Source organism: Pipistrellus kuhlii, unplaced genomic scaffold, assembly GCF_014108245.1.
Source record: "Pipistrellus kuhlii isolate mPipKuh1 unplaced genomic scaffold, mPipKuh1.p scaffold_m20_p_2, whole genome shotgun sequence".
NCBI lineage: Eukaryota > Metazoa > Chordata > Mammalia > Chiroptera > Vespertilionidae > Pipistrellus > Pipistrellus kuhlii.
The window spans coordinates 118117574-118132511 of NW_023425515.1; the positions used below are offsets into that span (position 1 = coordinate 118117574).

At 40.4% G+C, this 14938-nt stretch overlaps 1 protein-coding gene across 1 annotated transcript in view; it reads right to left on the minus strand.

The window, feature by feature from the left end:
- RANBP9 (RAN binding protein 9) overlaps positions 1-14938 on the minus strand; it is an 82776-nt gene that overhangs the window by 62901 nt on the left and 4937 nt on the right. Inside the window, exon 2 of the mRNA XM_036448401.1 lies at positions 580-691. Coding sequence (XP_036304294.1) covers positions 580-691 — 112 coding nt within the window. The remainder of the gene's footprint in view (positions 1-579; positions 692-14938) is intronic.

Consider the following 14938-nt stretch of genomic DNA (forward strand, 5'->3'; position numbering starts at 1 on the left):
CCTGCTGATCAGGGGAAGGCAACGCCCTATTACATCTCTGCTGCTGCCACTGCCGGCAGTGGAAGCTCTGTTGGCCCTGGTTGCCTGAGCCTGGGGCAGCCGTGGGCGGCTGGGGAGCTGCCATCCAAGGCTTGCCTGTGCTTTGATCCAGTCCTGGGCAGCTGGGGGAGCTGAGGGGACTGGGAGACTCTGGAGTATGCCATGTGCTTGCTGCCCTGGTGGGGTTGAGGGAACTGGACGTCACCATCTTGTGGCTGTGGGCACTGCCATTTTTGAGGGCAGGGCATTTAATTAGCATATTCCCTCTTTATTGGCTGTGGGCACTGCCACCTGAGGGCAGGGCAAGGTGGGCAGGGCAGTCAATTAGCATATTCCCTCCTTATTGGCTATGGGTGCCACCATCTTTCTGATGACATGAGGGTCAATTAGCACATTCCCTCTTTATTAGATAGGATTCCAATTCTTCACTTTAATGACAAACCTACCAGAGAAACTTGGTTAATATAAACATTATGAATTAAAACAAAAATAATTTCCCAAGAATAGCAAACAATTTTTCCCACCACAATTTACACTTACCCATCTCTTCCCTTGCTGACAATTTTTACTTCGAAATAATAAATCCCACAGGCTGCTGGTATTGGATGTGTGGCACGAACTGATGCTGCATCTTTTGGGGTTTTGCCATGACCTGCATAAAAAACAGAAAGGAAAAAAAGTCAAATGAGATATCCAAATGAGAATCTTAACAAATAATTCAGGAATATGGTTTATAGAATAATATATACATTTCTGTGTCCATGAGTACAAATAATTAAAGACTTGATGGTCATCACAATTAATCCAATATGCAAAACAGCCCAAGCTAGTCATGGAACTCTCACAGTAGTAGTTTTAATAAAATTTCAGAATCTAAACCATTGAACCTAACAGTCGTTTAGGAAACTTTAAAGTATTTTAGAGTTGACTGTATTTGTAAGAGAAGAAAAAAAAAGGTTGCATTTGAAGAACATAATGAAAATATGATCTTAATTTTATTAATCTAAATTTGCAATATCATTTATAAAATTTCTAAACAATACTACTTTGCAAAATGGCCTGCATTTTAAAAAAGAAGCATCTAGCACTAGCCAGTTTGGCTCAGTGGATACAGTGTTGGCCTGTGGACTGAAGGGTCCCGGGTTTGATTCCAGTCAAGGGCACATGTCAGTTTGTGGGCTTGATCCCCAGTGAGGGGTGTGCAGGAGGCAGCCAATCAATGATTCTCTCTTATCATTGATGTTTCTAACTTTCTCTCCTTCTCCTTTCCTCTCTGTTATCAATAAAAAATTTTTTTAAAAGAAGCATCTGTATCACCGAGTATATTTTTAAATGCAATTTTACAATTAGATTGAATTGGCAAAGAGCATTCTTAAAGAATTTACAATTTTGTTCTATGACATATCATTTATTCTATATAAACGCTGACCTATAAATTTCTTTGGTCAATTACAGCATGAGAAATATCTAATCACTAGTTGTATATTCTTTCTTTAAAAAAAAAAAAAAGAAATATAACCCCATACCACTGCTGACATCTTAGAAAATCTGTTAGATAATAGCTTTAAACATCTTAAGTTAGCTATCCCTTTATTCTGATTCCAGAAGGTGTCTGCCCTTCACTCATAATCACCTCCCTTCCCTTGCCCAAGACACAACTAACCTTGGAAGCTAGCATGTGCAAAATAAGCCCATAAAACCACAGAATATGAATAATGACAGAAGCTAAAATAGCTGGTCAAAAAGCACTCAGAGAGTGAGACCAGTCTCCACAATCCCCAAAAAGACTGTATGAGAAACAATATTCTAAAATGCTTATTCAGGTATTCTAGTTAGATATGTTCCACACAATATAAACTTATGTCATTAATCTCTTTTTTAAATATACTTTCACTGATTTCAGAGAGGAAGGGAGAGGGAGAGAAAGATATGATAGAAACATCAATGATGAAAATCACTGACCCACTGCCTCCTGCACTCCCTCTACTGGGGATGAGCCTGCAAACTAGACATGACCTTCTGCTTCATAGGTCCAGGCTCAACCACTGAGCCATTCCAGCTGGGCTAACCTTTCAGACATACTATAACAACATCTTCATGAAGAACAAAATTCCCCACCTCAAATTTACCATTATTTTAAAACTAAAAAACTTAACTCACAAATTATATCTTAGCCCTATAATAACCATCACAAACCAATGAGGTCATATATTCCCTTATCATGGATTTCATCAAATTACCAATACCAATGTACACCCTACCATTAAACAGTTAAGCTTACAGTTGTAATACAAATTAGCTGATGATGACATAGCCTGAAAGAAATTGTTGAACTCCACAGCTCCTTTCTATTACCATGAAAACGTATGTCCATAGACATCTTAAGTATATATGGTGTTGTGTTATAAATAAATAGATGGCCAATGGCAGGTGATAAGCTTGGCTAAGAACATAAAAGAGGAAGCAGCAACATACAGACTAAAACTGCTTTAACATATATAGATAATAGATTTACACTAAGCAAACAGGAAAAAAGAAAAAAAGCACAAATCTGCAGAATAACACCAGTGACTTTTTAAAAATAGATATTTAGTAAATTATGGTTTTAGCAAGACATCTTTTCAGTAAAAATATGTTTAAAATAATTGATTTGTCTGAGAAAAGGTCAAGTAAACTAAATGCATTAAAAAAAATTTAAAGTTAAAAACAAATCCAAAGAAAACCCTAATTAACCTTGGGGTCCTAAATCAACTAGCTTTTATATTTGTTTTTGTTTTTTGTTTTTTTGGAAGGGAAATGATTAAACTTTTATTAGAGATAAGATAATCTCAAGGCACCCTAACCAGTTTGGCTCAGTGGATCAAGGACTCAAGTGTCCCAGGTTCGATTCCGATCAGGGGCATGTACCTTGGTTGCAGGCACATCCCCAGTAGGGGGTGTGCAGGAGGCAGCTGATTGATGTTTCTCTCTCAACGGTATTTCTAACTCTCCCTGCCTCTCAGAAAAAAAAAAAAAAAAAAAAAAAATTTATATATATATATATATATATATATATATATATATATATATATAAAAAACACATAATAAGAGTAATATGCAAATTAACTATCACACCACTATACAAGCATGCCCACCAGCCAATCAGAGTATGCAAATCACCCAACAAAGATGGCGGTTAATTTGCATACATGAAGGGAGGGAGGAGTAAAGACTGAAGACAACATAGAAGGAAGGAGGAGGGAAAGTGAAAAGCAAGGCAGCTGTGACTGCTGGAGGGAAAGCGCAGGCAGCGTGTGTGTGCGGGGTGCCGTGAGGTGCGTAGCAGAGGCACTCGCGAGGCACCTCCAATGGCGGGAGGCAGCAGGGGCGATGGGCGTGGCAAGTCGGGTGGGCAGGGCACACAGCAGCAGTGTGTGCAGCCGCAGAGGCAGATGGCAGTGGTGGCCGCAGGCCCGGTGGGGCAGGCGGGATGGGTGGGGCTTGCCCATAGATATAGATATATAGATATAGATATAGATAGGTTATCTATCTATCTTTATATATATAGATAGATAGATGTTTTTAAGATAATCTCAAGGCATACTTAGTAATAATAAATGGTAATTTATTATTTACACTTGCCATGCAAATTAGCCCATGTTCACATACATTTAATATTATGTGAAAGGCATTGGTTCTAAGAGCATGGTATTTATTAATTTATTTAGCATTCAAAACAAGTTATGAAGTAGATACTATTTATTTTTATTTTAAAAACTAGAGGACCGGTGCACGAAATTCATGCACTCAGGGGGTCCCTTAGCCTGGCCTACATCTCTCGTAGTCCAGGAGCTCTTGGGGGATGTCCCAACTGCCACAGAGGCAGGAGAGGCTCCTGCCACCACTGCTGAACTCACCAGCCATGAGCCCGGCTTCTGGTGTTCCCCCTGTGGGAGCACCCTGATCACCAGGGGGCAGCTCCTGTGTTGAGCATCTGCCTCTGGTGGTCAGTGTGCATCATAGCGACCGATCTTTCCGCCACTCAGTTTATTTGCATATTAGCCTTTTATTACATAGGATGAGGAAACTTAGGCAAAATAAAGAAACGTGCTCAAGGTTATACTGCTGTGTGAGAATTCCAATCCAGGGTTTGTGCTGGGATTTAAGTTCAAGAAGCCTGATCCAGTGCAGCTTTGAACCCATAGAAAGGATTTAGTTACAATCACTTCACATGTATTCCCATCTCTTAATCTTGCTACTTCTTTGGGAAAAGAGATAGGAAATATTTAGGGTAAACAACCTCTCAAAGCATTATGTGCTTTTCTATAGTTTTTTCTCATCCAACATCTATGAAATAAGTATTATTTAACCTCATTTTTTAAAATGAAAAAATTCCTAGAGATTATATAACCTTGTCCCAAATTAGTAGACTCATATTAAATCCATGTATGAATTAAAATCCCCTACATTTTTTCCATTATGCAAAAATAACTGTAAAAAAACTACACAATCATAAATCTTCATTATGCTCTACTAAAACATTATAAAATTTGTCTATAAATGTTTAAATATTTAGGGAAAAGTTTAGATGTAAGATTAAAAGGATTCATGTTGGGAGGCTAGGTGAAGGGATTAGGTAAAAACAACAAAAACCACTACCTCATGCACAATAGCAAGGAGATCAGTAGAGGGAAAGAAGGTGGAGGCAGGCAGAAGAGGGTAAAGGAGGATAAATGATGATGGAAGGAGACGTGACATGGGATTTTGGTCACACAATATAGTAACAGATATATTGTAGAATTGTACATTTGAACCTATGTCATTTTATTAACCAATGTCACCCCAATAAATTCAATTTTTAAAAATATATTTTTTGTATTGATTTCAGAGAGGAGGGAGAGAGAAACATCAATGATCAGAGAGAATCACTGATTGGCTGCCTCCTGCATGCCCCATATGGGGATCAAGCCCACAATCTGGATAAGTGCACTCGACCGGAATCAAACCTGTGACCCTTCAGTCCACAGGCCAATGCTGTAACCATTGAACAAAACTGGCTAAGGCTAAATTCAATTTAAAAAAAAAAAAAAAAGGATTCATACTGTTTATTAGATGAGACTACTATTTTCAGACTGAAGGGCCATGTTCATCAGCAGGAATTTTATTACCTAAAATTCTGTGGTGACCAAAATATAACCTTACACTACCAAAGTGTAAACTTTTAAAAACACAAAGACTTCACTACTGAGCATTTTCTATATGGTTCAAACAGAAAATACATATACTGCTTCAAAACTCTAAGGCTAGTAAAGTTAGTTCTTTCTATTAAATCTGTTGACTAGTTTCGTTGAAATGGAAAGGGTCTGAATAAAGTCCATCCTATCCCCCTCCATTGGCCAACATGCTACCAAGTGACTTTCTGAAAATATAAACCTGCCTTCCTTGCACCACTATCCCTCAATACAATTAAAATTCCTTCTTAAAAGCCTCCTGTTAACCTAGGAAAAAGATAAACTTCCAGAAAACCTTGTTTGAGCTTCCCTCCCCTGCATATTTTATCTCCTTTCTGCTGCAGCTACATTCACCAGGCCAGTCTTTGCCACAAGCAATTCCCTCTAACTGGAAAGCTCTCCCCCACTTCCTTCTCAACCTGGGTAGGTCCTATTCTTTCTTCAGATCTTAGCTCAAGCTGTACTTCCTCAATTACTTTTTCTCTAACCTCTCTGACTTTTTCTAACTTCCTTTTTATATGGCCCTTATAGTAACACATATCTTTCCCATACATTAACAGTAATAGTCAATTATTTTACATTTTTTAAATTTTAATTCCTAAACATTTTTTGCATTTTAATTCCTACTGACATCCACCCTAACTTCAATCATTCCTCCTGGAGCCACAATGATCTCCTCAAACAATTTCAACTCCGAAATATTAAATTCTCATAAAGTCTGTTCTGTTACAAAACACATTTCTTGAATACAAATTAGCTGATATGCACTTGATAAATGTGGAAATGATGTCAGCATAAGAAAAAGTCATCTAGTTCATAACACAGCTTTCCCCAGTACATTAATGAATGAAAGAGAAAAGTTTAGCATAGGGGTGTCGAACTCAATCAGAGAAGGGGCCAAAATCTAAAATCCAGCCTAAATCTCGGGCCGAATGGTTTACTGAACAGTCATAAACTGTCATTGTGATGGAAACGCAGCGGAGTGCAGTGATGACAGCACGGTGCGGGCCACATTGCAAGGCCTGGCGGGACGGATTTGGCCCGCGGGCCTTGTGTTCGACACATGTGGTTTAGCATGTACAAAAGACACTAGGTCAACGAAGACTGGGATTCCTACAGAAGTGCATTCCTAAAATGCCCAATGCTTAGTGGCTTCAGGAACTACTTACATTTGCCACTATATGAAACCATCTGGAGAAAATCCAAGTGCAGTGCAGATCAAAAGGTGCTACGATATTTCCTCTTTGGTTATATTTGTATGGACTCAAACATCTCATGCATACTTACTTTATACTTCGGGTTATAATTTAATTGGATCTAGTAATAATTAATGTCGTTTTTTAACATTCGTTTAAAATCTTGCTTGGCGTTGACTTGTATTGACATAACCTTCAAACACGTGGTATCTACAGAACGTGTGAAGTGCAATTAACAAGTTTTGCTTGAAAAAGTTTGTGTTTGGTTTGGTTTTTGTTGCAAAACTAGGGCTAAGAAGATGGCGGATGAAGAGCATATTTGGCACTGCATGCTTTACAAGTTCCAATTAGGAAGAAAAGCAAGTGAGGCTGCAAAAAACATCTGTAGTGCTCTTGGTCAAGATGCAGTTAGCGCCAGAAAATGCCAGCGTTGGTTTGAGAAATTTCACAAGGGAAATTTTTTGTTAGATGACAAGAGTGGTTGAGGCCGTGTGTCCAATTTTGATCAAGAAGCTCTTCAAGCTCTTTTGGTGCAAAATCCTCAAATTACCCAACAAGAGCTTGCGACAACTTTAAATTGTTCACAAAAAACAATTTCCAATCAATTGCATGCACTTGGCAAAGCCCAAAAGTTTGGAAAATGGGTTCCTCATGAGTTGACCGACAACAACCGTAATCAAAGAGTCACAATTTGCAGTTCGCTCCTCTCTCGTCAAAACCGTTTGCCATTTTTAGAGCAAATTGTTACCGGAGATGAACAATGGGTGCTGTATGTTAATTTGAAAAGGCTGCCTCAATGGTTGGACAAAAATGAGGCTCTGCAGCCCACACCAAAACCTGACTTGCATGCGAAAAAAGTGATGTTGGATGTTGTGTGTTTGGTGGAATTTTAAAGGAATTCTTCATTATGAACTTTTACCATCTAACCAAACCATTACAAGTGCAGTGTATAGTGCCCACTTGGAAAGGTTAGCCCAAGCTTTAAGAGAAAAAGAACCCGCGCTGATTAATAGGGGGGGCGTAATTCTTCACCACGATAACGCACGACCGCATACTGCAAGAATCACTGCTGAAAAACTGCGCCAGTTGGAATGGGAAGTTCTCCCTCAGCCTGCATATTCTCCTGATATTGCCCCTTCCGATTACCATTTGTTTTGTTCTTTGCAAAACTTTCTTCTTGGAAAAAAATTTAATAATGAAGAATGCCTCAAAAATGCATTGACCGAATTTTTTGCATCAAAATCACAAGAATTTTACAACAGAGGGATTAAAATGCTTCCTGAGCATTGGGCACAAGTAGTAGAAAACAACAGCAACTATATTGTTGATTAAATTTTGTTGTATTGTTTAAATAAATTCAATTTAAAAAAGTGTTAGAAAACGACATTAATTATTACTAGACCTAATACTTTATGTTGTTGCTCAAATGTTCCCCCTTAGGCTACTGGGAGTGTTTTTCAGTTGACTCCTCTGGCACTCTGACATACTTCCATGATGAGTCCTCATTTGCTTGTTACTCTCTGGCACCAAGATGCTAATATAGTTGCTGCCCCTCTCCTAGAAAGAGGGTTCTCCAAGGAGCCCTGGTAAATGGCATTAGAGCCCAGCTCTAGGTATTAGTGTGCTAGTTGTTCTGGAAGTACTAAAGGCCCGGTGGACTGACTTGTGCACACAGAAAGGAAATTAATTAGAAGAAATATTTTAGGGGCTGGAGAGGGACTGCAGGAGGGTTCCAGGGCATGTTAGGCCCCTCTTGCCCAGTCCCGGTCAGCTGGACCCCAGCAGCAAGCTAGTCTACTGGTCAGAGCATCTGCCCCCTCATGGTCAGTGCTCATCACAGAGACTGGTTGAACAGTCGGACACTTAGCATATTAGGCTTTTATTATATATATGGGATTATTACTTCCAGGTGCCCTTGTTGACAAGATCAAGAAAATATGTATTTGTATACTAAACCCCTGCATATACACATATCTGTATTTTAATGTTATCATTTGTGTCAATATTAAACTAAACATGAGTTCATGGTGATATCTCCAACTCTAATCATCACACGGATCACTCCTCCCCCCTCTGCTTTTTATCCATTGAATTCAACTCCAATGGTAAGAAACCTAGTTCCCATCATCTGCCATTCATTGATTTACTTGTTCAATTCCAGTATAAGTATACAGCAGTAACAGAATTGTTAACTCATATCCCTGAGGAATATGACTTTATCAAGAGTTCAGTGCTCACCTAGTTTGTTTTTTAATGTATTTTTATTGATTTCAGAGAGGAAGGGGAGGGGAGAGAGAGAGAAACATCAATAATGAGAATAAATCCCTGATCGGCTGCCTTCTGCACATCCCCTACTGGGGATCGTGCCCACAACCCAGGCATGTGCCCTTGACTGGAATCGAACCTGGGACCCTTTAGTCCACAGGACAATACTCTATCCACTGAACCAAACCAGCAAGGACTCACCTAGTTTTTTTCACCTTTAGTTTTATAGACTCCACTGATTTCCAAAGTTATTTAGGTCAGTACCTTTCCCTTCCCTTTTTCCAGGTTGTTTCATATGTTTGTAAGATTATGTGATCACATTCTGCATTCTATCCTGGGATTTCCCCCTTCTTCTGAATGATTTTTTTAATTTGCATCCAATAAGGTTCATTTTTCATGCTGTAAAATTCTATGGGTTTGATAAATACAGTGTCAGGTATCCACAATTAGATATCATACAGAATACTTTAACTGATCTAAAAAATCCCCTGTACTATGCTATTCCCACCCTCTCTTCCTTCAAAGCCCCTATCAACCAGTGATCTTTTTACTACGTCTATGGTTTTGTCTTTTCCAGAACGTCATATAATTGAAATCACACAGTATGTAATCTTTTCAGTCTGACTTCTTTCAGTCATCAATATGCACTTAAGATCCATTGTGTCTTTGCATTGATGGGTAGCTCATTTCTTTCTATCACTGAATTAGAGGCCCAGTGCACAAAATTTGTTCACAGGGGGTGGGGTTCCCTCAGCCCAGCCTGCAACCTCTCCAATCCAGGACCCCTTAGGGGATGTCTGAGCCTGGGGATTGGGCCTAAACCGGCAGTTGGACATGCCTCTCACAATCTGGAACCCCTGGCTCCTAACTATTCACCTGCCTGCCTGATCACCCCTAATGGCCTCTGCCTGCCTGCCTGCCTAATCACCCCTAACTGCCTCTGCCTGCTGGCCTGATCTCCTCTAACTGCCCCTGCTGTCAGCTTGGCCACCCCCAGCTCTCCTCCTTCCCCTCACCCCCCCCACCTGGTCACCCCCAACTGCGTGTCCCCCCACCCCTGCCGACCTGGTTGCCCCTCACTGCCTCCCTCTACAGGCCTGGTCACCCCGCATTGCCCACCCTGCTGACCTGGTTGTCCCACGCAGCCTGCTGTTCAGTTGTTTGGTCACCCCTCACTGCCCCCTCTGCCAGCCTGGTCACCCCACACAGCCTGCTGTTAAGTTGTTGTGTGAGGGCATCCCAATCAATTTGCATTAGTATAGATAATACTAATTATTAGTATAGATAATACTTTATTATATGGATATACCACAGTTTATCCATTCACCTACAGAAAAGCATCTTTGTTGCTTGTTTTGGGCAATTATGAGAAAACCTTCTATGAACATTCATGTGCAGGTGTTTGTGTGGGCATAAGTTTTCAAATTAGTTGGATAAATATCAAGGAGCTGAACTGATGGATCATATGGTAAAACTATGTTTAGCATTGTTAGAAACTGCCAAACCATCTTCCAAAGTGGTAGTATCACTTTGGATCCCACCAGCAATGTCTGAGAGTTCCTGTTGCTCTGCATCCTCAACAACAATTAGCACTGCCAGGTTTTCTTTGGATTTTAGCCATTCTAATAGCTAAAGATAGGTATTTCCTCTGTTTAAATAAAAAAGGGAGGGGGGGGGCGAATGGAAAAAAATTCCGAATCAGATTTTTATTTTTATTTAGAGCTGTTAAGTGCTCACCTCTCTAAGAAGGAAGCCCAAACCCTGAGGCTTAAGGATGTGAAGGATCAGCAGCCAGTGTAATATTGGGCACAAATGCTGATGGAAATTTAACTGGGCTTGTATTTTTTGTAGTCTCTGGTTACAAAGTTCCACAGGTTTTAAGTGATCTGCACAGCCCTCTTTTTCCCATAAGCCCTACTTTTAGAGTGCAATTTTGTGGAAAACATGGGTTTTTCTCCAGTAACACATTTTTTGGCATTACAGCAGAAATGCCTACACTTTCCCCAGGACACACCATCCTATAATCTTCCATTTCTAAAGACTTCACTTCTATACTTTCCAACATCAAAGGAATTCCAATTCCCTGGACCCTTTCTTGGTTTGTTTTTATCTTCATTTTTCCTACCCCAGGATGGGCTTACATGGTAATCACTTAAAAGCTCCCAAATAGCCTTGATTTTCCTCAGATGCCTATCCTTCCATTACACCCAACCAGCAAAAAAACCACAGCCTGAGATCAATACTATAATCTCCCTTCCCTAACTCCTGCACTGAGCATTTGGCCTCTGCTGAATAAAGTCCAACAATCTTGCAAAGACCCACTCTTAGGAAGTCAGCTGGGCTCTCCCACTGCTATCAACAATACACTCAGAAATCTTTAGTTTGTTCCCCATTCCCTTCCGTGTTTAGCCCACATTTTCACCATTCACTTTAAGCTCTCTACTAGAACTCAGTGAGCACATTACCTTGCCTACTTTTATCATAAAACAGGGCTTAAAAGGGACTTCACCATGATATATGGTCATGAGTTCTATCCTCTACGTTCCTATTACAAATTAGTCTGTATCCATAACATTCTTCACCTCTTCCACTATTAGGGTGAATAGAATGCACTCTTCTTCAAGACTAACCATCCTGTGCTCCTGAACCATTTTCCTGCCTACAGCCTTCCAAGTTATATTTTTATCCTTTCTTTCTTTACTTTCCTTCTCAATCTATAAGGACACAGTCTTGAAAAATGTATACACTTTTCATAAAATGCAGGGTGGGGCAAAAGTAGGTTTATAGTAGTGAGTATGCAAGAACAGTTTATTCTTGTATTATTATTCATTAATTATTAATGTATTAGAAAACTCCTGTAAGCCTACTTTTGCCCCATGCTGTATATGCTCCTGTGGTATAAATTACTGTCAATAATGCTCTGAGGTTGGTGGTGAGCATAATGAACTTTTAAAAAAATTTTAATGTAATGAAAACAGGTACAGTTACTAATTTGTTAAAATGTGTTGAATTTTGCATACATTTATTGGGATACCATACCTTGGACTGACATCTTACTCTTATCTAACTTGTGTCACTTCAGTTTATCTACACAAACTAAAATGAAACTTACTTAGAAATGATACAATAGTCTCTAACAGAACTTTCTAAAGGAGATTTTAGGGGTAATTTTGGATTATGTGGATTTCATTTTACTTGCTGACATTAGAAGCTAATTGCCAGGTACAATGTAACTCCACTATTAGCCAGTCATCAAAACAAAAACAAAAACCTGATTTAACCTCAATCCAGGCACTCCCTAACCTCTTTCCTCATCTATATTTCTCAAGAGTAATCTATATTTACTTTCTCTCTGCTTGGTCACTTCTGTTTATTCTGATTTTTGCCCCCATCACTCAATTCAAACTGCTCTCTCTGAGATCACAATGATCTAATTTCCAAATTCAGTGGAAAATTTTCTGTGCCTATTTCGCTAAACCTATCTGTTGCATTTACATTTGACCCTAAAGAGCACTTCATTTCTGATACTCCTTTGCTCTGCTTCTGTTAACACTACACTCCTCTTTCCAGGTCCCTCTTAACTGTCCCTTCTTGGGATCCATCCAGTCTTTTCATGTTCGTGTTGCTCAGGGTTCCATCTTTGACCTACTGCTCTTCTCACTTCACTTACTATCTCAGAGTTCCAACTACCAAGAGGTGACTCCCAAATCAGCCATGACCTAGATCTCTCCCAAGCTCCAGGCAATAATGGTCCCTGCCAATCTGCCTCACACACTTTCCTATTGAAAGAAGTAGAGTCCAGACCATCCTTGTGCCAGGATGATGTTTTATATATTATTACTACCCTCACACCCCTACAGCTGATTCAACACAGGTCAGCACCTGACATGAAAGTCACCAATTCACACCACGCATATAAGGAAAAGCTCTGCCCAATTAAGAATGACGACAATTAGCAAGGCCAACTTGGTAAGTCTCTCAGGAATTTGAAATAGGAAGGAAAGAATAAGTCAAGAGAGAAAAAGAGAACTAAGAAAACCAGAAACTAGTGACTGCAGCTCAGTCACGTTAGCAGGAGAATAAAGTAAAAAACCATGAACTCCAGCTGTTGTGATTCCTGGAGCCATCTTAACCCCAGAAGACCTGTTCTTTGTGTAAGGCTTGCTTCTTTGGCTTTTTCTGGTTTCCGTGAAGTCAGATCATATGGCTAAGATTCCTATTTTTTAAAAAATATATCTTATTAATTTTTAAAAAAAATACTTTAAATATATATTTTATTGAGAACCCTGCTAGCGGTTCTCAACCTGTGGGTCACAACCCACAGGTTGAGAATCCCTGCTGTAGAGCCTAAGACCATCGGAAAACACAGATATTTACATTGTGATTCATAACAGTAGCAAAATTACAGTTATGAAATAGCAACGAAAATAATTTTATGGTTGGGGTCACCATCACATGAGGAACTGTATTAAAGGGTCCTGGCATTAGAAAGGTTGAGAACCACTATCTTAACCAGAATTGAACTTGGGACCCTTGAGTCCGCAGGCCGCCGCTCTATCCACTGAGCCAAACTAGATAGGGCATAAGATTCCCATTTTTACTTATCTTCAAATATATTATATTTTAACTAGAGGCCTGGTGCATGAAAATTCATGCAAGAATAGGCCTTCCTTTCCTGGCTGCTGGCACCAGCTTCTCTCCTCTGGCCGCTGGCAGGCACCTGGGACCTGAGCTGGCTCATACTGGGCCGCCTGCAGGCACCAGGGACCCAGGCTGGCTTCCCCCAGGCTGCCCACAGGTACCAGGGACCCAGTTGGCTTCCCTCCAGCCCCAGCTTTGTCAGGAAGGACGTCCAGAATGATGTCCCGTCTAATTAGCATATTACCCTTTTATTATTATACTTATTACAATCATTATTTGATTCATGGTTCCTTGCAATAATGTAACAGTCAGAAACCCAGCTATCAACTTTGATTTCTCTCTCCATCATCCCATCATATCCTGGGATGTTACTTTAAAACATTACAACTATGTTTGCTCTTCTCCACCCCACCACTGATCAAGTTCAGATATTTACTTCTTATGCGGTCTGCTACAATGGTCTCCTAAATGGGTTTGTTATATCCAATATTGTACCTGTTGAATCTATCTTCCAATTATTGTATAATCTGACAAAAATGAAAATATGAACCAGCCACTTCCTATTTAAAATCCTTTGATGATTCACCTCCTACAGAGTAAGATCTAAGCTCAATAAAATATTCTATAAGGCCTCTCAGAATTTTTTTCCAGCTGCTCCTTGAGGCACACTTAAATTTCAATCACCCAAAACTGCTTGTAATTCCTAACATATACAAAAATTCTCTCTACCTTTTTAGTTGTCATACCTAGCCCATCCTCTTCCCCTATAGACTACTTATCTTTTAGGACTGACCACTCGCCTCATCTCCTCTAAAAGCTGCCCCTGACACCAACTTCACCCCTCCCAATGTCAGCCTCAGTAGAGCTTCTCCTGCCCTCCAAAGTGTGCTCTTTATAACACTTTCTTTACTACATCATGTCCTTGGAGCTTTTTGAATAAAAAGACAGTATTGCATGCACCTTTGAGTGCCCAGAACCTTGCACAATGTAAACAAACATTCACTAAAAGGTTGCTGAATAAATAAAAGAATAGTTAGATATCAAGGCATATACACAAACTAGAGGCCCGGTGCACAGGTTTTGTGTACCAGTAGGGTCCCTCAGCCTGGCCTGCATCCTCTCACAATACGGAACCCCTTGGGGGATGTCAAACTGCTGGTCTCAGCCCGATCCCCACAGATCAGGAGGAAACTAGCAGTCCAACATCCCCCCTTGTAGTAGTAGTGTGCAAAGTGGCAGGCGGCCGGGGAGGAGCCCAAGCCAGGTTCTGGCGCTGCGCCCTCTTATCCCAGCCCCACGGTGCCTGCCTCTGCCCCTGCTTGGTAGCGCTGCCACGGAGGCAGGAGACTCGCTCCAGCATAACTGCACTTGCCAGCTGTGAGCCCAGCATCTCCATTGGTCAGCTGAGGTGCACTGACCACCAGGGGACAGCTCCTGTATTGAGCCTCTGCGCCCTAGTGGTCAGGGTTTGTCATAGCAACCGGTCAAGCAGTCAACCGGTTGCATAGGGTTTTATATAGACTAAAGGCCCAATGCACGAAAATTGGTGCAAACGTAGGCCTGCCTTCCTTCCTCCGGCTGCCGGCA